General features: G+C 43.0%; 1 protein-coding gene across 2 annotated transcripts in view; it reads right to left on the minus strand.

Annotated features, from left to right (window-relative positions):
* Positions 1-22409, minus strand: part of LOC140719545 (chloride intracellular channel protein 4) — a 148675-nt gene that overhangs the window by 108072 nt on the left and 18194 nt on the right. The window contains exon 1 of one of the 2 annotated variants that reach the window (XM_073034233.1): positions 21712-21822. The exons of the other annotated variant lie outside the window; for it this stretch is intronic. Coding sequence (XP_072890334.1) covers positions 21712-21747 — 36 coding nt within the window. The 5' untranslated portion in view covers positions 21748-21822. Of the gene's footprint in view, positions 1-21711; positions 21823-22409 lie in introns of those variants that run through there. 2 annotated transcript variants of the gene reach the window in all.

Below are 22409 nucleotides of genomic sequence, written 5' to 3' on the forward strand. Positions count from 1 at the left end.
TGCATGACAGGATGTAAAGGGATCTTATGCATAATGTGGGCTCTCCCAGCTGATTTTTAGTGTACTGCTGCAGTATTAGGGAATAGTGTATGAAGAGGGTTATATGCTTTGATGTGAAGAGTATGCATTTTAAAGCTCCTTAATGCAAAGCACCTCTCTACTGTTTATAGCCCATGTAGACAAGAGTACATCCAGTCCTCCGGATGAGGCTCTAGATGCTCACTTAGGACGTCTCTCTGCTGCATCCATGGGCCTTCAGATTTGTCCCATGCATATGTAGAATTTCAGGCAGGTGAGCTCATTAGGCATAGAAGGAGAACTTTAATCTCCAACATCCGTTGCCTTGCATGGGAAGACTTCCGGAGTAAACCTCGAGGAACAGTCTGGAGCTGGAGTCCCTCAAACAATGCTGATTGGCAACTCCTGCAATGCCGCTGGTGCCAAGCTGCGTCGGTCTCTGCCATTCCTTTGGGTTCATCAGCTGCTTGGAGAGGGGGAGCCTGCTACACGGACAACAGCTTGCTCTCCATATTGTACTGCCTGGGTTCCTGTTTCCTGTAGATAGCTAGGACGCAACATACTTGGTCAACGCCGACCAACAGAGGGCCTCCCATGTACAATTAAACAGGAACTGAGAAACCCAATACTAACGTTCACCATCACGAGTTGCCTTTTTCACTCATCAAACCACCTAATGAGGTAAAAACACCATCGGAAATATTTCAGGTCACCTTGAATAAGGGGTTAAACTTCCTGCTGCCACAGAAAAACAGCCAACATAATCATAAAGAAAAAACCCTCTCTACAGTCGTTGTCTCTTCCCTCTCCTTCCGTCAGGCAGAAGATACTATAGCTTGAGAACCCATACCAAAAGGAACCAGTTCTAACGTTTAACTTTAACCTGCTCAAGGAAGAGTTAGACATTATCAGGGATAGAATTCTTAATATAATTCACTGCATGGTGCAACGCTGTGCTAGGTTTTCACCAGACCCTGCCATGCTACTGATATGACTTCATCAACTCTTGAAGATAAATGAACCATGGTGATGGGGGAAAATAGCAAGAAAAAAATAACCATAGGGCCTCTGTAGGTGAAGCTCCTTCTTTATCGACCATGACACCACTATGTACGCGGCTTTGGGGTATTAGTTCAGCGGATGCCAGATTAGCACTAATCGCAGGGTCCTAGTTTTCAGAATGTTACACCTCATGGTGTCGCTTGGCCAAACTACCAATGTTCTTTTGAAATTATTATAAATAAACTCTCATCACCATCTCCACATCAGAGTCAAAATAGCGACTGTTCGTTCATTTCTATAGATGCTGCCTGACCTGCTGAGTCCCTCCAGCGTTTTGTGTGTCTTACTTTGGATCTCCAGCACCTCCACACTCTCTTGTGTTTCTCATTTTGTCCTTTCATGTGCTCAAGTTTGAACTTCCTACACAACGGGAAGTTTGCAATCCCTACACAACGGCAGCCTCAAGTAAGATTTCGTTAGTGGACTGTCCAGTACACACAGGATTATGATACTGAATATCAAGCATTCAAGCAGAATGCCACTACAGATGCAACAAGATGACCTATCAATACCCTGATAGAAACATAAAGACTGCAATACTCTTAACAGGCAGCAGAGGATGATTCAGCCACGATATGAGGATCCAAAATTGTTGCAGCAGCATCCAATTATGAAACAAGTATAAGATTATATTTTGAGTACTTAGATGGGGTATAAAAAGGAATTATGTTGCCATGGATTGAAAATTGGTTGTGTCATTAAAAAAAGTTGGATTAATCGGGTCCTCCTCATGCTAAATGAATATGACTGAGAAGAGTACACTAGGAAACTTTCTGGTGCCGATTGGCAACCATTCACACTGGATTGAGCTAAAGCTTGCTGGGGTCACCACTGAACCTCCTGTAAAAGAACTCAGACCACTTTTTCAATGCTTGGCCTTCCTCTTATTGGATTAGTGTCCACCATTTGAAAGGTTTAAGAAACAATATGATATCAATTATTGCTTAACAGACTATTGTCACCAAGACTCAAGGACAGAAGCTGGGTTATCAGGATGACAGTATTGTTAAGAAGGCGAATGGTGTGTTGGCCTTCATCAACAGTGGGACTGAGTTCAAGAACCGTGAGGTAATGTTATAGCTATAGAAGACCTTAGACCCCACTTGGAGTACTGTGTTCAGTTCACTACAGGAAGGATGTGGATACTATAGAGAGAGTGCAGAGGAGATTTACAAGGATGTCTCCTGGATTGGAGAGCATGACTTATGAGAATAGGTTGAGTGAACTTGGTCTTTTTTCCTTGGACTGACGGAGGATGAGAGGTGACCTGACAGAGATGTATAAGATGATGAAGAGCACTGATTGTGTGGATAGCCAGAGGCTTTTTCCCAGGGCTGAAATGTCTAACTTGAGGGGTTACAGTTCTAAGATGCTTGGAAGTAGGTACAAGGGGGATGTCACACAGTTTTTCACTGTCTCTGTTTTTCACACAGAGAGTGGTAGGTGTGTGAAATGCACTGCCAGTGATGGTGGTAGAGACGGATACATTAGGGTCTTTTAAGAGACTCTTAGATAGGTACATGGAAAAATAGAGGGCTATGCATTAGGGGAATTCTAAGCAGTTTCTAGAGTTGGTTACCTGGTCGGCACAACATTGTGGGCCAAAGGGCCTGTAATGTGCTGTAGATTTCTAAGTTTCTGTGTTTTCTATGATGTACTATAAAAAAGTCAGTAAAGTAGCCATGTCACGCAGGACTGTGATGAGAGGCTAAGGTGATGATGGTAAGGACCCACGTGTTGGATTATCCAAGGCTAGAATCGAGACATGATTTTGAGACTAAGATGAGAACAAGGTTCTTGACTAGATGATAGATGAAAACCTGACTAGACTAGACGAGAATCCAAATGAGGCAGAAGTCCTCATCGCAGACGGAACCAAAGCTGAGTTGACAATTGAGTAGCACACCTGAGTTCAGGTGCTCTTTAAATATCCAAATGTTAGTGCCAAAACATGGCCACTAATTCGCAGAGCGGACTTGAAGCTTTAAAAAGACAATGCCAGCTGTCTGTTCTCCAGAGAATCGGTGCGCCTAAACCTGAGGCTGGCACAGTCAGCTGCCTAACATAACACAAAGCAGATCAGGTCTCACTCCCAAGTATCGACTCGGGGATTTTTATCTGGGCTACAGACTGCTATACTCCTGCAAAAATGCTGATGCAAAAATAATCCTCAGACTTCAGTCTCGCTCTAGGAAGGTGGTTGGAACAAAGCTAGCAACGTGACACATGCTAAAATGGAAGAAGACACAGAACGCATAGTAAGTATTGTGTGCAGGGGTTCTTAAAACAATCTGCAGATGAGGAAATACAGATAACCAAAATTAACTAAGAATGGGAGATTCAGTAAGGCTCACAAAGTACACAGTCTCAGTACAGGATGCCCAGCACAATGGAGAGGAAGATGTGAATTTGAATATACCCCTCAAATGACTCCAGGAGTGATTGTTGAAGCATTCAGTTAGAACATGATTGAGACATCAGTTCAAAGATGGAGCTACATTGATGACTTAGAGTCTCAAAGACCTATAAAAAGCACTTCCAGTCTGATACCTATGAGCTGGTGAACTTGCAAGTGATTTTAACCCATCTTATTCTTTCAAAGTTCATTTATTATCAAAGTATGTAGACAGTATACCACTCCGAGATTCGTCTTCTCCAGAAACAAAGAAAACCATGGAAGCTGATCACGCATTTTAAAAAATTGCGCCAACGACAACAGGAACATCAAACAACTACCCCCGCCTCCCACAGGCACAAACAGCAACAAGAAAGAATGAGCAGAAATACAGAACATAAAAATAGTCCAATCGAACTACAGTCCAATCCATAAACTGCAGACCCAGTCTTTCTTGTAAAAGAAAAAATAATGTACATAAACACTAAATGTCACAGTATGACATGTTTGATCATTCGTACATCATTATAAGCACATACTTTGTCTGAGATCCTTGAATAAACCAAATGCATACCTTACACCTCTCCACTTTCCTGTGTCTTACTCTGCATGTAATTACTGCATATTACACTAATGCTACTAATTTATCTCATTGCCCTTATAGATGTATAGTAAATGCAAGTTTCCTCAAACAAAATTAATTTATAAACTCTGCAAAAAAAATTATCATAAAGTAGCAGAAAAATGTGTTTGGATGCTAAAGTTCAGCCCCAGCTTTGAGTGACGTGAGACTTTCATTTTGCTCCCTAAAAAGGACTGTCTTCCTGGAGGCTGCTTTGCACAGACTGTGCAGCAGCTTGCAACTGGCCTCAGGTCAAATCTCGATTATCCTGCTTCTCTCTCTATTCATGTTGTCCAACCTATGATTGCAGATTTCCAGCATCTGCAGGATTTTGCTTTTCGAAGACTAAGAAGTGTTTCAATGGAAATATTTTAAACCAAGAAGCTTTGTGGAATATCTGCATTTAGTTCCGAGGTCCCAGGAGACAATTATTTTAATGTTCCATCTCACTCCAGTCTTTCTGTGTTCTCAGAATCAGAATCAAGTTTATTATCACTGGCATACGTTGTGAAATAGGTTGTTTTGTGGCAGCAGAGCATTAGAATACATGAAAATAAAACTATAAATTACTTTGTAGAAGTCGGCATCTTGGACCTCCAGAAGTGGTCCACAGCACGGGGTGATTGATAAGTTCATGGCCTAAGGTAGAAGGAGATGAGTTTTTAACTTCAAACTTTCTACATTTTCACTGCATGTGCATGTAATGAGAGCTGTATAACTCATCTCCTTTTACCTTGGGCCGCGAACTTATCAATTACCCCTGCTGTGGACCACTTCTACAAAGAAGGGATCCGTATGCTCCACGACCGTTGGACTAAGTGTGTACACGTAGGAGGGGACTATGTTGAAAAATAAATGTGCTAGGTTTTCTAAAATTGACTCCTTCTACCTTAGGCCACGAAGTTATCAACCACCCCTCGTAGTTCCTTTATCCCGTCCATCCTTCACTCCCGTCCTTCTGCAAATTAACCTGTATGTGCTCTTTGCACTTTTAATTAAGGGTCTTTATTTTTAAGTACCATGTGTTTCTATTTCCATAAATGGGGTGTCTGGGGTGTCTAGAGAGGGGTAACACCACTGGGAAAGGGGCTCGTCGTGTCCATTCTGGGGAAGCTCACCAGATACCAGATTCTCAGCTCTCAGCAGCGGCTCCAAGTAGCTGTTAGCATGCGACAGTGGCCACACCCTTGTACGCCACTTCGATAGGCAGGCTAATTCGGGTGAGGGGAGCCGGTGACCTCATACCCTGGTGACATCGGGACACGACTGCCCGAGCATGCGAAGTCATCTCTGGCGGACTGGGTGGATGAGATCTACAGTGAGATCCAATGGCTAGGAAGGAGGTACTGCACGCTCTGTGGAGAGCAAAGGACACGTCAAGGCACAAAAGATGGCGTGGTCATCAACTGCAACCAAGGAATCTCAGTTTGTGACACTGGACCCAGATTTCTGAGGACAAGAGAGTGGATCTTCCCCAGTGCAGTGGCTTTCCCATTCTAAAAACTGCCCTGGACAAGTTCCCTGTCATTGTTGGACACAATGGAAAACCACCGCCACCACCATTTCCACAAGAGCAATGTGACCTATTGAGCATTTTCTCTTTTTTTTTGTTTCAGATTTTCAGAATTCCTAATGGTTTGAATTTCATTAAGGAGATACAAAGAGGTGTGCTACCCATGTCAAAAGGGTGAACAGCCAAGAACACAGATTTGAATCACCGGCAGGAGAACATGAAGAATTGTTTTTTAACAAGTTGGTGCCAGGTTGGAGATACGTCTCTGCTGTGCTGGTGCGTGGCCAAGTGGTTAAGGCGTTCGTCTAGTGATCTGAAGGTTGCTAGTTCGAGCCTTGGCTGAGGCTGTGTGAGTGTGGCCTTGAGCAAGGCACTTAACCACACATTGCTCTGCGACAAGCTGTATGGGTCCTAATGTCCTTCCCTTGGACAACATTGGTGGTGTGGATAGGGGTGGATAGGGGAGACTTGTGACTTCCATAAAAAAAAACCCTATCCAGGCTTGCACCCTGGAAACTTTCCAAGGCACAAATCCATGGTCTATCAAGACTAACAGAGGCCTACAGATCTCTGCTAAGGCACTCCTTCCCTCCACTAGCCTGCAGATCACCAAGCTGGAGCACCTGCTTAGCCCACCCCCACCCCCCCCCCTGATCAAAGTCACTTGGAGCCACGGGAGGAGGTGGTGAATGGTCATATGAGCAGCTGGGGCAGATCACAAGTCCTGGCTATGCGACCACAGATGCCAGGCAGACAATCTCTAAAGAGTATTGATAATAGTTGGGGGACGGGGGTCACCCATCTTTTAAAGACACTGACCAGAAGAAGGCAATGGCAAACCACCTCAGTAGAAAAATTTGTCAAGAACAATCACGATCAAGATTGTCCATGTCATACAACACGACACGTAATGATGGTGATGGCACTTTGAACTCAGGGTAAGCAATCTCCACTCTCATGATTCCAACGGTGTCTAAAGGAAGTTGGATTTGTGAAGGATTTTTTTGGGACAGGAGAAAATAGTGGAGCAGTGGGACTAATTGGTTGTTCCTCTAATTAGAAATGGGATCCAGTGAAGGCAAATCACACTTCATCCATTGTCTGTTAGAATTATTTCTCTACTCAAAGGGTGGTGAGGGTGTGGAACAAGCTGCCACTGGAAGGGGTGGATGAGGGTTCAATTTCAACAGTTAAGAGAAATTTGGGTAAGTACATGGATGGGAGGGTTAATGGAGGTCTATGGTCCAGGTGCAGGTCGATGGGACTTGGCAGAATAATAGGTCAACATGGACCAGATGGGCCGAAGGGCCTGTTTCTGTGTTGTAGTCTTCTATGACTCCAATTCTAATAAACACTCAGTGGCAACTTTATTAGGTACTTCCTCGTCTTCTGCTGCTGTAGTCTATCCAATTCAAGGTTCAACGTGCTGTCCTGCATATATAGAGATGCTTTTCCGCACACCACTGTTGTAACACGTGGTTGTCTGAGTTACTGTCACCTTCCTGTCAGCTCGAACTCGTCTGAACCATTCTCCTCTGACCTCTCTCATTAACAAGGCTTCTTCACCCACAGATGTCTTCTCTTTTTGGTTTTTCACACCATTCTCTATAAACTCCAGAGACTGTTGAGTGTGATAATCCCATGAGATCAGCAGTTTCTGAAATACTGAAAATGCCCCATCTGACACCAGCAATCATTCTGTGGTCAAAGTCAATGAGATCACAGTCCTCTCCCATCCAGATGTTTGGTCTGAGCAACAACTGAACCTCTTGACCACCTTCTGCATTGAGATGCTGCCACATGATCGACTGATTAGATATTTGCATTAACGAGCTGGTGTACAAGTGTACCTAATAAAGTGGAACACCAATGTATATTAAAAGCATCAGGCAACAGAAAAGAACGGGTAATGAAATAGCTTTATACAGGAAAGAGTTTATCAATAAGGCTTTTAAGCACTTCGTCCTGCAGAACAGGCATGCATTAGTTTCACCAGGCAACAACTGCAAATTGTTATTATCAATCACTGCATCCACAACATCAAATATTAAACCCTATTGTTTAATAGCAAAATGAAATAAGATTCACCTTGAATTCCAAAATTCGATGGATCTCTCTCTACAGACTTTTAATATTTGATACCCATCTTTATAAGTGGAATTTGAGGGAAGAAAATCCATTTAAAAATTCATTAATTCTGAATCTAGTTCCTAAATGGTCAATCATAATTAAATTAAAATGCATAGCATTTTGCAGAGAAAGCAATCACTTACGTGCATAAAGCTGCTATGGTTTTAATAATAGTATTGAAACAGTTCAGTGAAGCCCACTATAACTTGCTTTGGTGCACGCCAATTTTTGATTTTTTTTCTTAGTAAGAACCGTCTAGGTGCAAGGTTAAATGCTTAACTAAGGAATGCCAGAACTGATTGCTTGTCTCTGTTTGGTCAATATAATACCAACAACTTCCCTTCAGTACCTCACGAGGAAAGGCCACAGCAGGGGATTGTACTGATCACTTTTAAAGTTCCACATGGAAGGAAAATTAGACATCGAAGAAGGTGGGAACGAAGAGTTTGATTGGCTGGGTTACTGAAATGTATGGACAGTAGACAAGATGAAGATCAAACTGAGGAAGACTCTGCTGAAATGAAGAAAGGATCTACAAGGGCACTCAACAGCCTTGGACAGCATTCGCATTACCTGCTCTTGAAATTTTTAAGTTGAGATAGACTTCAGCTAGGCGAGTAACGTGACCACGTGTCCTCATATTTCATTCGAAGGCACAACAGCAGCTATATTTCATTGGGAGTTTGAGGGGACTTGAGATGTCACCAAAGACACTCACAAATTTCTACAGGTGTACTGCCCAAACCACTCTAACTGGCTACACCACCGTCTGGCACAGGGAGAGGGGTGACCCTGTGCAGGATCGAAGTAAGCTGCAGGAAGTTGTAAATGCAGTCAGAGCTAACGTGGGCACCAGCCTCCCCAGTATCCTGGACATCTTCAAGGAGCGATGCCTCAAAAAGGTGGCATCCATCATTAAGGATCCCACCTCCCAGGACACCATCAATGAGGAGGTACAGGAGCCTGAAGGCACACACTCAGCAATTCAGGAACGGCTTCTTCCCTTCTGCCATCAGATTTCTGAATGGGCATTGAACCCATGAACACTACCTCACTACTTCTTTGCACCACTTATTTAATTATATATATATATACTTTCTGTAATTCACAATTTTTATTATTCTGTATTGCAATGTATTGTTGCAGCGAAGTTTCACAAATATGCTGGTGATATTAAACCTGATTCTGATATGTGTTCAGAACAGCCCTCACTGATTACAAGATACAGTCCCTGCTCACATGTTTACTTACTGGAGAGAGCAAGGCCACAGGAAGCAAGGAGTCCCAGAGGCGACGGAGGAGAGAGGCCAGAGGCGGCAGCGATGGGGACGGCAGGCGCAGAGAGCCTTAGCCAGGCTCACTTCGCTTTGAGCTGAGCGCCCTGCTTCCTTTGGTCCAGTGTATCCTTGCCTGGTCAGTCAGTTGAGGCGCCCAATGTTGGCAGAAATGTTTCTGACTGACAGTGATCCGATTAGTCTCCACCAGCTTCAGATACCTGGCCATAGCTAAGACCAATAACCACTCCCACTTCACACTTCCAGTATTATTGTCAGTGCAGACTGCAGAAAAGAAGTCTTTGTTTGGAAATATAATACATAAATGCATAGCTGGGCGCTGTCAGTCTCTCGCACTGAGGCCCTTTGCATTGCTGCTCCACAACAATGCATATCAGAGGCCATCATTTTTTCATAAAACTACGGCATGAACGGAGACAAAACAGTCCTCACTCACCAAATTCACCAGACCGTGTCCTTAGTTGGATCACAGCTGCCTGTGCCCCACTTTATCATTTTGGAGAGCTGGTCACACTGGTTAACAGCCATGAGTCAGCTTCCAGAACAGAGCCCTAGGCTTCTCATGCATTGAAGTGTGACCACATGTTGTGAATTATCCATGTCTATGAACGCTATTGTGTTACACTTCCATGCACCTGAAAAATCTCATTCCTTATTTACTTACTGGCCGTTACACCGCTGCCATTTAGTGCAGCAATGAAGGTCCCCCATCTCTGGTGGTGTTCAGGGCTTCCAACATCGTGCCAATCACTCCCTCTCAGTTTTCACTACTGTCAGTTATGCAAGTACAAGGTGAGAACTCAGGAATACCATCGCACTCAAATATAGAAGGATTCTTCATTGCTGTGTCCGGAACATCCTTTTTTACCAGTCAGTGTTGTTAGCCCTAAGCTGAACCCCTGAACCTGGAGGACCAGTCTGGCATTTACCCTTTGACCTGTTTGGCATGGGAGACCCTACCGAGAGCCAAAGCACAAATCCCTGACTCCAGCCAACGTAAAGCCCTGACTCCAATCAGTAAGGTACTGTGGTGAACTACATATCCCTGTCTGGACACGCCCCCCCCCTCCCACTGACTGCTCCTGTGGCTCCTCCCACTGACCGTGGCTCCTCCCATGGACCCCGGTATAAAGGCGATTGGAGCCTGGGCCCTGCCCTCAGTCTCCAGGATGTAGCATGGTGGTCAATTGCTGCTTGTTCTTTCTTCCAGTCAATAAAAGCCTATATCTCGCCTCATGTCTCGGAGAGTTATTGATGGTGCATCAGGGACGCAAGCCTCCAAACCACAACAAGGTTGAGGTCCTCTTGAAGGACTGTATCTCAAGCCCAGCACAAAATATATTTCTCCAACACTATAAAACCCACGTGTCTGCTAAGTTAAAGCATGATCTTGAGCATCAACTAACCAGAAAATTTTGAAGATATTACCCTAGCTTTCCAGCTGCCAAACAGGGGCCTAACGAATCCCTTTGGGAGGCAGGCTGCATGTTGATGAAGGCCATCTTGGAGAGTCCAAAGCCTGAATTTCAAACTTAAATACAGTTCATTATTTTTGCAAGCATGGGGCTAAATCTGTGGCTTACTCAGCTACACACAATTGCCTTTAATGCAGTCTGCCTGAGGCTAAATCCATGGTTCAAGACTGCTGTTTGGGACAAAAATATTCCGGGAATTGTGAAACCTCCTAGGATTAATTGCAGGCAAATTCTTGTTTAGAATCGGAGATGCAAGCCACACGCGGTCAAAAACACGAAATAAATCCCCTCTTTGTTCTAAAATTTGCAAATGAGCATGAACACAAGTAAATGCACATCTGCTGAATGATTCACAACAACCTAATTGTTCTCAGAATCACATTCATCTTGTATTTTCCATTAACCCGCATTCCCACCTTTTCCAATGTTGTATATCCTTAAACAACACCTAAATATGTACTGGCTTTTTAGATTGTTGTAATCGCAGAGAACTTCCTGTATCCTGGAAGTATAACTTCACATGGTTTGGATTTGCAGTTTCCATTATGTGTAATTAGGAACTGTCTGCAATCTATCAACTAAGAACACATGTCACACACAATTCAACTGTACGACTTTACTGCTGTGTTGTTAGCAGAGCAGAAATAACAAACACTACAGTGCATTCTAAAGAGGTAAGTTACAGAAGAAAGCATAAGCCGCGGTAGGACGTAAGGTTACAGCAACTTGTCCAATTATCATGATTTATATACATATACGGCCTCTCTCTTTAATTGCCACTAGAAACGATCGCTTGACAAAATGATCATTTGATCATTGAAATATTACTAAAGCATACATTGAAGAAATTGAAAATGGGGCAGCCCGGTGGCATAGTGGTTAGCACAACAGGACCTTAGACCTTAGACACGGGTACAATTCCTGCCACTGTCTGTAAGGAGTTTGTGCGTTCTCTCTGCTCAAAGGGCCTATTCCATGCTGTTTCTCAATAAATAAATGTATAAGCTTACAAATTCCAAAGGCCCACGCACATTATGATATAAATTTCTATGTCTTTTTAGAAGCTTTTTGTATGACGCATGGCTCCGGGGTTGTACCCCCAATGGGTTTCTTTTTTCCCCTCACTTTTCTGGCTTAGTAGGGTTCTTTTTTATTCACAAAAAAATTCAACCTTTAAGATCATTTCTTTTTTTTTGAGGCATTGTAAGTGTTGTTACTTCGATGTACCTGTGTTACTTTTGAATAATAATAATAATAAAAAGATTTGAAAAGAAAAAGAATAAATTTCTATGTCATCTAATGTCAGATCATCACATTTGACAACCATAGAGCCATAAACCATTGATTACTATTGATCCACGCTGATCGGCTATCAAAATAAAAACTGCCGGAGGAACTCAATGGGTTAGGCAGCATCCATGGAGGTAAAAGGATAGTCAAAGTTTTGGGTTGGGGCTCTGTATCAGGCCTGTCCATGCATCCAAAATCAAGAGTTATCTTGTGACAGTTTATATTGGGTTCTAAAGTGAATTATGAACACAGTAGGATTAATGTCCTTGAGGTACAGTATTCTGAATTCAGCTCAACTAAGATGGGTACCAGTTACAAATAACCAGAAGTATTCCTAAATGTGTTGAGATATCCTCCAAGAGAACTTCAAATTTGTTGAAGGGTTTGGAGGCTTGCGTGCCTCAATGACCCAGAGAGCCATGTTGGCTGGAGTCAGAGCTTTATGCTTTGGCCCTTGGTAGGGTCACCCATGCCAAACCGATCAAAAGGTAGAGGCTAGGGCAAGAGTGGTGAACCAGTCCTCCAGGTTTGAGGTTTCAGCTCTGGGCTAACAACCCTGACCGTTAATTGTTAGGGACACAGCAATAAAGAATCCATCTACCGTCTGAGTGTGATGGTATTCCTGAGACTCCACCTGGGCTTGCATGACTGACAGTCGTGCAAACCGAGCTACTGCCACAATGAAGGAAGCCCTGAACACCACCGGAGATGGAGGACCTCCATTGGAGCCATAAATACCAGCAGCATTACGGGCCAGTAGAGAGTTTTGAACCATTAATTATAATTATTGGTCTAACAGGTATTTATAATCTAACTAACATTCTGAGACTAATGTTCAATAGAAACAAAGAAATCTACAGGTTTGGTGATTGGTGCAAAATGAACAATTTTAGCATTAATGAAAACCATAAGATAAAGGAAAAATAAGACAGAGGAAGTGACTTTTTCAAAAAATATTTCAGTCTTGTAGAAAGAACATATGAAATACTGTAGATGTTAACCTTAGTCACGCAGCCCACCAAGTCTGCTGTGACATTCAGTAAGATTTTGGCTGATCGCACGATTCATCTACTTCCTCTGTCCTGCCAAACATAACCTTGAATATCCTCAGCAAGTGAGCTATGTGAGATAAAGAATTTCAAACATTCAGAACCTGAATTATCCTGAAACCATGCCTTCCAGTTCTAGATTCCCCAGCCTGAGGATACAGCCTCGCTGTAAATCCCTGCCAATCTCTTGTCAGTGATGAAAACTACTCTTTGTACAGTGGCCACAAATCACACTGGAATCCAAATGTCATTCCACGCATAATTTTGCATAGCAAAGTATTCTAATTATTTTACTGAACATTATGATAATGAAGAAGTACAGATTACATACTTAAGTCATTTTTGCTGAAAATAATCACAAATGGATTCTCCAACAAGATAGAACAGGCTCTTTTCTCTAAAGGCTTGAGATATATGCGGCCTGTAAAGAGAATCAACGTAATAATGTGATCAATATTTTAAGTTTCAATCATCGATAATGCTTTGACTTGAAAGCACCAGTTCTGCTATTTTAGAAGTAGCTATTGAAGCTTCCTGAGCTATTGAATTTTACTGCAACACATTTAAAAATCATTAATTTGTTACAATACGCACCCAAACGTATCAGATTCTAGGGTTTAGACGCTCCGACTATGGATGGCTGGCGTGACCCCTTTAAAGACTCCCTTTCACCTACAGTACCGTGCAGGTCTTAAAACACATTCTGTATATATAACTAGGGAACCTCAGACTCTTGCACTGTACTGTCAATTTGGAGCGGAGAGAGAGTCTGTAAATCTGGCAGGAGCAAAGGATGTTGGAATGGCGAGGGTGGAGTGCCAAGGAAGGGGTGTGGGACAGGAGGCAGAGAAGAAATGCCAGGTTCAGGGTGTTGGCACAGGTGCAGACACACTAAGCCCTGAGACACCAGGCAAGGTCATTTGATACCAAACAATTAGCTTATCTCTGGTGCTTCCTGTTCTCTCCCCTTTCCTTAATTTCCCATTTCTAATTAACTTAATTTTAATTCCACAACTGCCTTGGCGGGATTTAATTATGCATTGCACATAAATATTGATGAGTCATGTCTATTTTTTTTCTATAAAATTCTATCAGAAATAATTACAGCAATTTGTCAGTGAGCATTGTTATTTCCTATTTCTTCTCAAATGGTCTTTATGTTACAACTTCTTTTAAGAACAAAGAACTGATTGCGGACTTCAGAAAGGATAAGACGAGGGAATACACACCAGTCCTCATAGAGATATCAGAAGTGGAGAGTGAGTAATTTCAAATTCCTGGGTGTCAATTTATCTGAGAATCTGACCTGGACCCAACATGTCGATGCAGCTACAAATAAGACATGGCAGAGGCTATATTCCATTATGAGTTTGAGAAGGTTTGGTATGTCTCCAAAAGCACTTGAAAATGTCTAGAGATGTACCATGGAGAGCACTCTAACTGGCTGCGTCACCGCCCGGTATGGGGGTCTACTGCGCAGGGTCGAAGTAAACGGCAGAAAATTGTAAAGTTAGTCAGTTCCATCACGGGCACTAGCCTCCACAGTATCCAGGACATCTTCAAGGAGCGTTGCCTCAAAGAGCAACTTCCAACATTAAGGACTCCCATCACCCAGGTCATCCCTTGTTCTCATTGCTACCATCAGGAAGGAGGTACAGAAGCCTGACGGCACACACTCAGAGATTCAGGAACAGCTTCTCCCCTCTGCCAACAAATCTCTGAATGGACATTGAACCCATTAACATGACCTCACTACTTTTATATTTCTATTTTTGCACTACTTATTTAATTTATTTTAAATTTTATATATATATATATATATATATATATATATATATATATATATATATATATATATATATATATAACACACACATACACTGTAACACACAATTTTTTCTCTATTATTATGTATTGCATTGCTCCACAAAAACAACAAATTTCATGACATTAAACCTGATTCTCATTCCAAAGACAAGATGTTGATACACTGAGAAAAATAATCAGTTTCTTCTTCCAAAAATGAAACCTATGGAGCTCTTTCTAAATTGTCAAAGAATAGTAATATACTGCTAAACACATGAAAGTTTTGTTAGCAGACTGTGTGGGAGATGGGGTCGTGAATTTGTGACTGAAGTTCCTCTCTGCCAAGTTTCAAAACTTCAAAAGGAATATTGTTTACTCCCAAGACCTTGCTTCTCAATTGAAATATGTTTTTTTTTCTAGTCTTTCCTTGGGCTGGGCTGGATAGTTTGCTGTGGGATTGAGTCAAAGATTTCAAGGACACAGTCGTGATTGAGGAGTTCTTCAAAACAACACGGGCCATATATTTTGCGCTGTTCGTTTATTATGCGTATTACGGTAGCTAGTCACATTAGTGGGAGTGTGGTAAAAGCAAAGGGCATAAGTTATGCATTTATGCTTATTTCGTGACAGTCTGTAGCTTGGGGCTGACAGAGGTCATAGCACTGCTGACCGCTGAGATAACGCTCACTATGTTGGCTGATTGCTAACGCAGGATCGGAATAGGGATTTCAGCTCTTTGGAGCAATCACTGGAGCAGTGGGCGTGTCATGCAAGTATAACGTTTCTGTGGGGTTTTGTTTTGACTTTGGATCAATTTTCTGCCAGTACAGAAATACTCATTCCAGTAGTTGCTGACTTCCTCTGTCTCCCTGATAATCTTATCAGCATTCTTGAGTCTCTGTGCGCTGGGCTCTTTGGGCCTTCTAACTCTGAATGCACTTAAGATCCATAAGCCACATGACTATTCCCAAGTTGCTGACGTCCAGTCATCTTTCTGCCCTATTTAGCCTTGGCCTACACATACCTTTAGAGCTGTTTCTTTTCCCCTGGGATGGGAACACCCTGTATTTGTGCTTAATCAGCTCATGGTCCTTCTCATCAAAGCAGTCCTGGTGTTCACTGGTAAAATTACCAATAATCCCTTCAGGGGTGTTAATTATGTTTGACTCCAGGACAGTCCTGATGTCGGGTGCTGCCTGAGAACCTTCTTTGCAGGAACAATGAGGCCTTCAGTGTTGATTATCCAGTGGCAATCCTTGCTGAATGGGGAGGATGTGTTAATGATTCTAGTGTAACTGAATGCACCATCAATAGAGTGGAATGGAGGGTTATAAAGTTTATAGTCATCCCACTTGAGGAGTCACTGATGTGCCGTACTCTTTCTTGAAGGCAAAGCTCAACCCGTGAAGATGGCGTTCCTTTTCATGTTTGTCTTGTTGTGCACCACTTCCTTTTCTCTTTGACCTGTGCATTGCATTCAGTTGTCAGCCTGACTGGTCGCCGAGTGGACTTCAGTCTGGGATGATACTTAAGTACAGCATGGAGAGGACTTAGAATAGGGGCAAGGGTGAGGTGGGGTCAGAGAAGCTGCGTTGCTGAGGTGTTGCACACTTGGACACAAAAGGGACTTCCAGGCGTGCAGGTTCAAAATAACATCTTTATTTACCTTTCTGGAAATACCGGAACACAAGCGCATCAGCTTACCATACATGCTGCGGGGCCGTTCTCGAATACTCTATCACATGTGCACTGCCGTCCCCCAGGACCCCCCAGCTGCCCCCAAGTGCCTGTATAAGCTTTGCTCCTCATGACCATCAATTAACCTACTAAAATATTACCGTTGCTAGTGCAACTGAACATTAATCAAATTGTAATAAACAAAGTAACAAACCAAAGCAATAAAAATAATATAACCATAATATAAGAAAATTAGGGAGGGTATCCAGTGTCCATTAATATTCTCCACATTACTATAGGTCCCACAGAGGCCAGAAGAGAGGTTGAAGGGGTACCTGTGCAGGGAAAGAAAGCAGGCTGCAGCAGAGAAAGGGAAGGTGGACTATAAGGATTGGAGGGAGGAGCCCTTGCTCGGGAAAGGTATCATTAACGTTGAAGGAATGTAGACAAATCTTACAAGGATGTTGCTAGGATTTAAGGAACTGAGTTATAGAAACAGTTTGAATAGGTTAGGACTTTAGTTTGCTGGAGTGTTAGGAGAATGAAGGAAAACCTTAGAGAGGAATACAAATTTCTGAGGGGTATAGATAGGATAAATACACGCACGCATTACTGAGGTTGGGTTGGACTAGAACTAGAGATCACATGCTTAAAGTTCAAAGTAAATCTATTATCAAAGTACATGCATGTCATCACACACACTGTGATTCAGTTTCTTACACAATAGAATCCATGAAAGACCACACCCAACAAGACAGCTAAACAACTAGTGTGCTAAAGACAACAAACTGTGCAAGTACAAAAGAAAAATAAATAAATCAATCAATAAATACACATTAAGCATTGTAGATGTGCCCCATGGTGGGGAGGAATTTACCTATGATGGACTGGGCCATTTCCACTAATTTTTGTAGGATTTTCTGTTCAAGGACTTTGGTTTTTCCATACCTAGCATGATCTAACTAATCAATATACTCTCCACTACACATACATAAAAGTTTGTCAAGGTTTTAATTGTCATGCCAAATCTTCACAAACTTCTAAGAAAGTAGGGACACTGCCATGCTTTCTTCATAATTGCACTTACTTGCTAGGCCCAGAACAGGTACCCTGAAATGGTAACACCAAGGAATTTAAAATTGCAGACCCTCTCCATCTCCGATTCTCCAATGAGGACTGGCTCATGGACCTCTGGTTTCCTCCTTCTGAGGTCAATAATCAGGTTCCTGGTATTGCTGACATTGAGTGAGAGGTTGCTTTTGTGGCACCATTCAGCCAGATTTTCAATCTCCCTCCCAAGTGCTGATTCATCACTATCTTCAATTCAGCCAACAACAGTGGTGTCACCAGTAAACTTAAGTATGGCATTAGAGTTGTACTTAGCCACACAGTTAACCCTGTAAGTATAAAGCAGGTAGAACAGGGGATAAGCCCTGTGATACACCTGTGCTGATGGAGATTGTGGAGAAGACGTTTTTGCCAATCGAAACTGACTGGGGTCTGCAAGTGAAGAAGTGAGGATCCAATTGCTCAAGGAAGTGTTGAGCTCAAGGTCTTGTAGCTTATTGATTAGTCTTGAGGGGATTATAGTATTGAATACCGAGCTGTGGTCAATGAAGAGAATCCTGACTTTAGCATCTTCCTTGTCCAAATGTTCCAGAGTTGAGTGAAGAGCCAGTGAAATGGCATCTGCTGTGGACCTGTTGGTCCGGTTGGCAAACTGGATCAGATCCAAGTCACTTCTCAGTTAGGGGTCGATACGTTTCATCAACAACCTCTCAAATCACGTCATTACAGTGCTACTAGATGATAGACATCGAGGCAAAATGCCACATTCTTCTTGGGCACCAGTAGAAGTGAAGCATGCTTGAAGCAGCCGGGTACCTCAGACTGCCAAAGAGAGCGGTTAAGGATCTCAGGGTGAAATGTGAAGTATTTTGGGGAAACCACTTCACTCAGATGGTGCTGCAGGAGTGGAAAAAGCTCCCAGTGGAGGCGATGGGTGCAAGCTCAGTTGCAACGTTTAAGAAAAGTTTGGGTAAGTTTACAAATGAGAGAGGCAGGAAGGGCTATGGTCTGGGTGCAGGTAGATGGATCTAGGCAGAGAAACCGTACAGCATGAACCAGGTGGGCCGAAGGGCCTGTTTCAAAGCTGTAATGCTCTATGACTTTATGAGGGTGCGGGGTGAAAGGTGAGAAGGACGCTCTAGCTCAGGGGTTCGTAACCTGGGGTCCGTGGATAATTTCCAGACCATCCATGAACTTGGACTGGAAAATATTTACATCTTTATTTTCACTCACCTCTAACTAGTATTTCCTTCAATGATGAATGTAGCCTACAAACCACAGCAGCAAAAGCAGTACGAGTGACTTCGTCACCAGCAGATATTACAGATATTTAAACCACAGTTCTATGTTCTTATTCAAGCTAATCAAAACAGCTTCACACTGAAGGGCTTTTAAAAAGATCAAATTTTAGTTTAACTTGCCCATAGTTTAAATGTATAGTGCTTTTATTTGATGTCAATAAAGAAGCACATACATTTCCGAACCACAACTTGTTTTATTTTATTATTTTGATAACTATATCTTGTTATGAATGTACCACAGCTCTGAGGGGCCGAAGGGTGCGGGGGTAGCCCCCTCCCTTGTGAGAATCGCAAGATCACTATTGAGTCAATTCAGGAGACACAGGAAATGAGAGAAAGACATGCAGAATCCACAAAAGGGTTAGAATGTGTCCTGGCCTCCGAAAGGCGGACCCATTGATACCGGCTATTGTCTCTTGGAGACGGACTTGTGTATTGCATCCTGGACAATACAATCAAAGCCCCAGGCAATGAACCAAGGAGGAGGTTGGTGGAGGGATTGCATCATCGCCAACCTGATTGACACCTGAGACCCTGTGAGTCAGGATAAAAAGAGGGTCTGTGGGAACAGCCCCCCAGACGCACCAGAAGAAACGCTAGTGATCCCATAATAGCGAAAGCCGGTGGAAGGCCACGTGCGTCCGCTTCCATTTGCCCGGAATCAGTGACCTTTGCCACGGAAAAACGGTTTTTAGCTAACAATGGGGAACTCAACTCTCAACGACCCTCGAAGGATTGACATCATAAACAGAATGGGCAAGTTGTAACCCGTCTCTCTCTCTCCAACAATTGCCACACAGGGTCCCCAACGGCGGCAGCCTGTATGAACTGAACGAACTATATATTTCCATCGGACAATTCATTATCCCCTAGACAACGATACAGCTTATTTCTTATTGATTATTATTATACCCGCGCTTTTAGATTTAGTATTGACGATGTATACTATTTTTGTGTATTTCTATCAATAAATACTGTTAAAAATAGTACCATCATAGTACCATCAGACTTCAACGGACCTCTCTATCTTTGCTGGTAAGTGACCCAGTTACGGGGTACGTAACAATCTCAATATCATTGGTTGTTTTGTATTTGTATGTATTTTATTTTCTATATTTAAATGCATTATTATGAGAAATTGTCCATAGGCTTCGCTGGGGTCCATGGCATAAAAAAAAGAGTTTAAGAAGCCCTGCTGTACCTCCACGAGAACCACAGACAGCCTTGTTGCTGGGTTTGGGGGGCTTGCCTCCTCCGTGACTCAGAGAGCTGTGTTGGCTGGAGTCAGGGTCTTGTGATTTGGCCCTTGATAGGGTCACCCCTGCCGAATAGGTCAAAGGGTAGCGACCAGACTAAAGGCGGTCCACCAGTCCTCTAGATTTAGGGATTCAGCTCAGGGCTAACAATCCTGACTGGTCAAACAAAATTGTTATGGAAACAGCAATGGAGAATCCTTCTGGACCTTGCTGCGACAGTATGGACAGACAGGGATGGAGGACCTTCACGGCTGCCCTAAGCGCCAGCGGTGTTACAGGCAGTTAAAAATAAAACCTGCCGTGGGGGGAGAGGTTCAGGAAGAGTCCACAAATTTGGAGAGTGAGTGGGACAGTGTTGCAGAGACAAGGGATGAGAGAGAGAGAGAGGGGGGAGAGAGGGGGGAGAGAGGGGGGAGAGAGGGGGGAGAGAGGGGGGAGAGAGGGGGGAGAGAGGGGGGAGAGAGGGGGGAGAGAGGGGGGAGAGAGGGGGAGAGAGGGGGGAGAGAGGGGGGAGAGAGGGGGGAGAGAGGGGGGAGAGAGGGGGGAGAGAGGGGGAGAGAGGGGGAGAGAGGGGGAGAGAGGGAATGTGAGAGTGTGTGTGTGTGTGTGTGTGAGAGTGAGTGAGAGAGTGAGAGAGTGAGAGAGTGAGAGAGTGAGAGAGTGAGAGAGTGAGAGAGTGAGAGAGTGAGAGAGTGAGAGAGTGAGAGAGTGAGAGAGAGAGAGAGAGAGAGAGAGAGAGAGAGAGAGAGAGAGAGAGAGAGAGAGAGTGTGTGTGTGTGTGTGTGTTTTGTATCTGCTGACAAGAAACAGCATTGGCACCTACGTACGTGTGTATGCTAATGACCATGCGGCAGAGTCCAGTCTCCAGTCATCTCACACCCTTCTGCCACTGGATCAAACACTTTGCCATCTCCATGTGACAGATAGTACACAATGGCTTCCACAAACTGGATGTCCAGGACTGTCACTGTTATCACCACCCAAGACCACAGATAATTACTCCCTATACACAAGATCCTTCAGATGCTTGAAATCCTGAGCAAAACACACCGAATTCTGCAGAAACTCAGCAAATTAGGCAGTATCTTTTGAGGGGAATAGACAGTTGACTTTTTGGGCTAAGGTCCTTCAGAAGTGTCCTCAGCCCGAAACACCCACTCTGTACTCTCCTCCATAGATGCTACCTGACCTGCTGAGTTCCCATTGAACTTTTTTGTGAGTTACTTCCCGTGTAAGTTTTTAGGTTTCTAATGTTTCCCTGTCATTCATTCTTCAGCATTCTTTTTCTCTCTGATTCACAGAGTAAGAATTTTAGGGTGTATACTGTATACATTCTCTGATATTAAATTGAACCATTAAATATCCATATTTGAATACTTCTCTTTTCACTTAATTCTATCCAAGAATCTACTGCTCAAATCAGCTGATCTTCTTACTTCAGTCCAGTGATTAACAAAATGACACAACACAACATTAATTCAAAATACAGAACCATCAATTAACATCTGTATGTTAAGTGAAGCGAAAATAGATTACACATCAATGCAGGTAACATCCAACTATTATTTACAGCAATGTGTGAACATTCTCATTTTAAATTTAAGATATATACACAGTATATTTGCAGCGAAAGGTACGGCACCTACCACTGACTTGCAAAGGTCATCAATAAACAAGACTGTCCACCGAATCACAGAAGGGACCGTTCCACAAATAACGGCTCCAGGTCTTTTGAATTAATAATGCAGATTTACCTGGTAACAAGTAAGGAGACATCCGTGTGTACACATTCACACAATGAGCCTCAATTGTCTGTGCTCTTTTCCAATTACCAGCTATTGAAATGATTAAATATTTGCTTCTGGAAACACAGTCATCACGACATCAATGAGGGCACCTGAGGAAAAGCTGCAGATGCTCGGTCACCATGGCAAAGTCTTGAAGGCTCAATACCAGGCTTGTCTGCTGACGAACACAGTGGAGCAATTAATAGCAATAATCCCCTCGCTGCCACATCTCAAAAAGGAAATGGGCTTTCGTTTGCAAATAAAGAACAAAGATGAAAATAGAAAAACCTTCCACAACATCATGTGGCGGGGGGGGGGGGGGGGTGTTTTTCTTTGTTTCGTGGCTATCTGGAGAAGATGAATAGCAGAGTTACGTACTGCATACATACTTTGTTATGGATTCAGCAACAATAAATATATAACTGAAGCAGGTTTTTTTATAACAAATAAAACATTTATTAAACACTGAAAAAAAAACCTAAAAGTAAACAAAACTAACGTAACTGGAAGTCAACTGCTCTGCGGCAGCTCGAAGAGTTCTTAAAGCGATAATGCGAAAGGAGTTCTTAGAAGTAGCAATGCAAAAGTCCAAAGTTTTACTCAGTTCCTTAGGAAAGACTTCCTTCCTTTGAAATAATTTAAGTTCTCTTTTGTTGATTCCCGTC

Source organism: Hemitrygon akajei, chromosome 32 (genome assembly GCF_048418815.1).
Source record: "Hemitrygon akajei chromosome 32, sHemAka1.3, whole genome shotgun sequence".
In the NCBI taxonomy this organism is placed as follows: Eukaryota; Metazoa; Chordata; class Chondrichthyes; order Myliobatiformes; family Dasyatidae; genus Hemitrygon; species Hemitrygon akajei.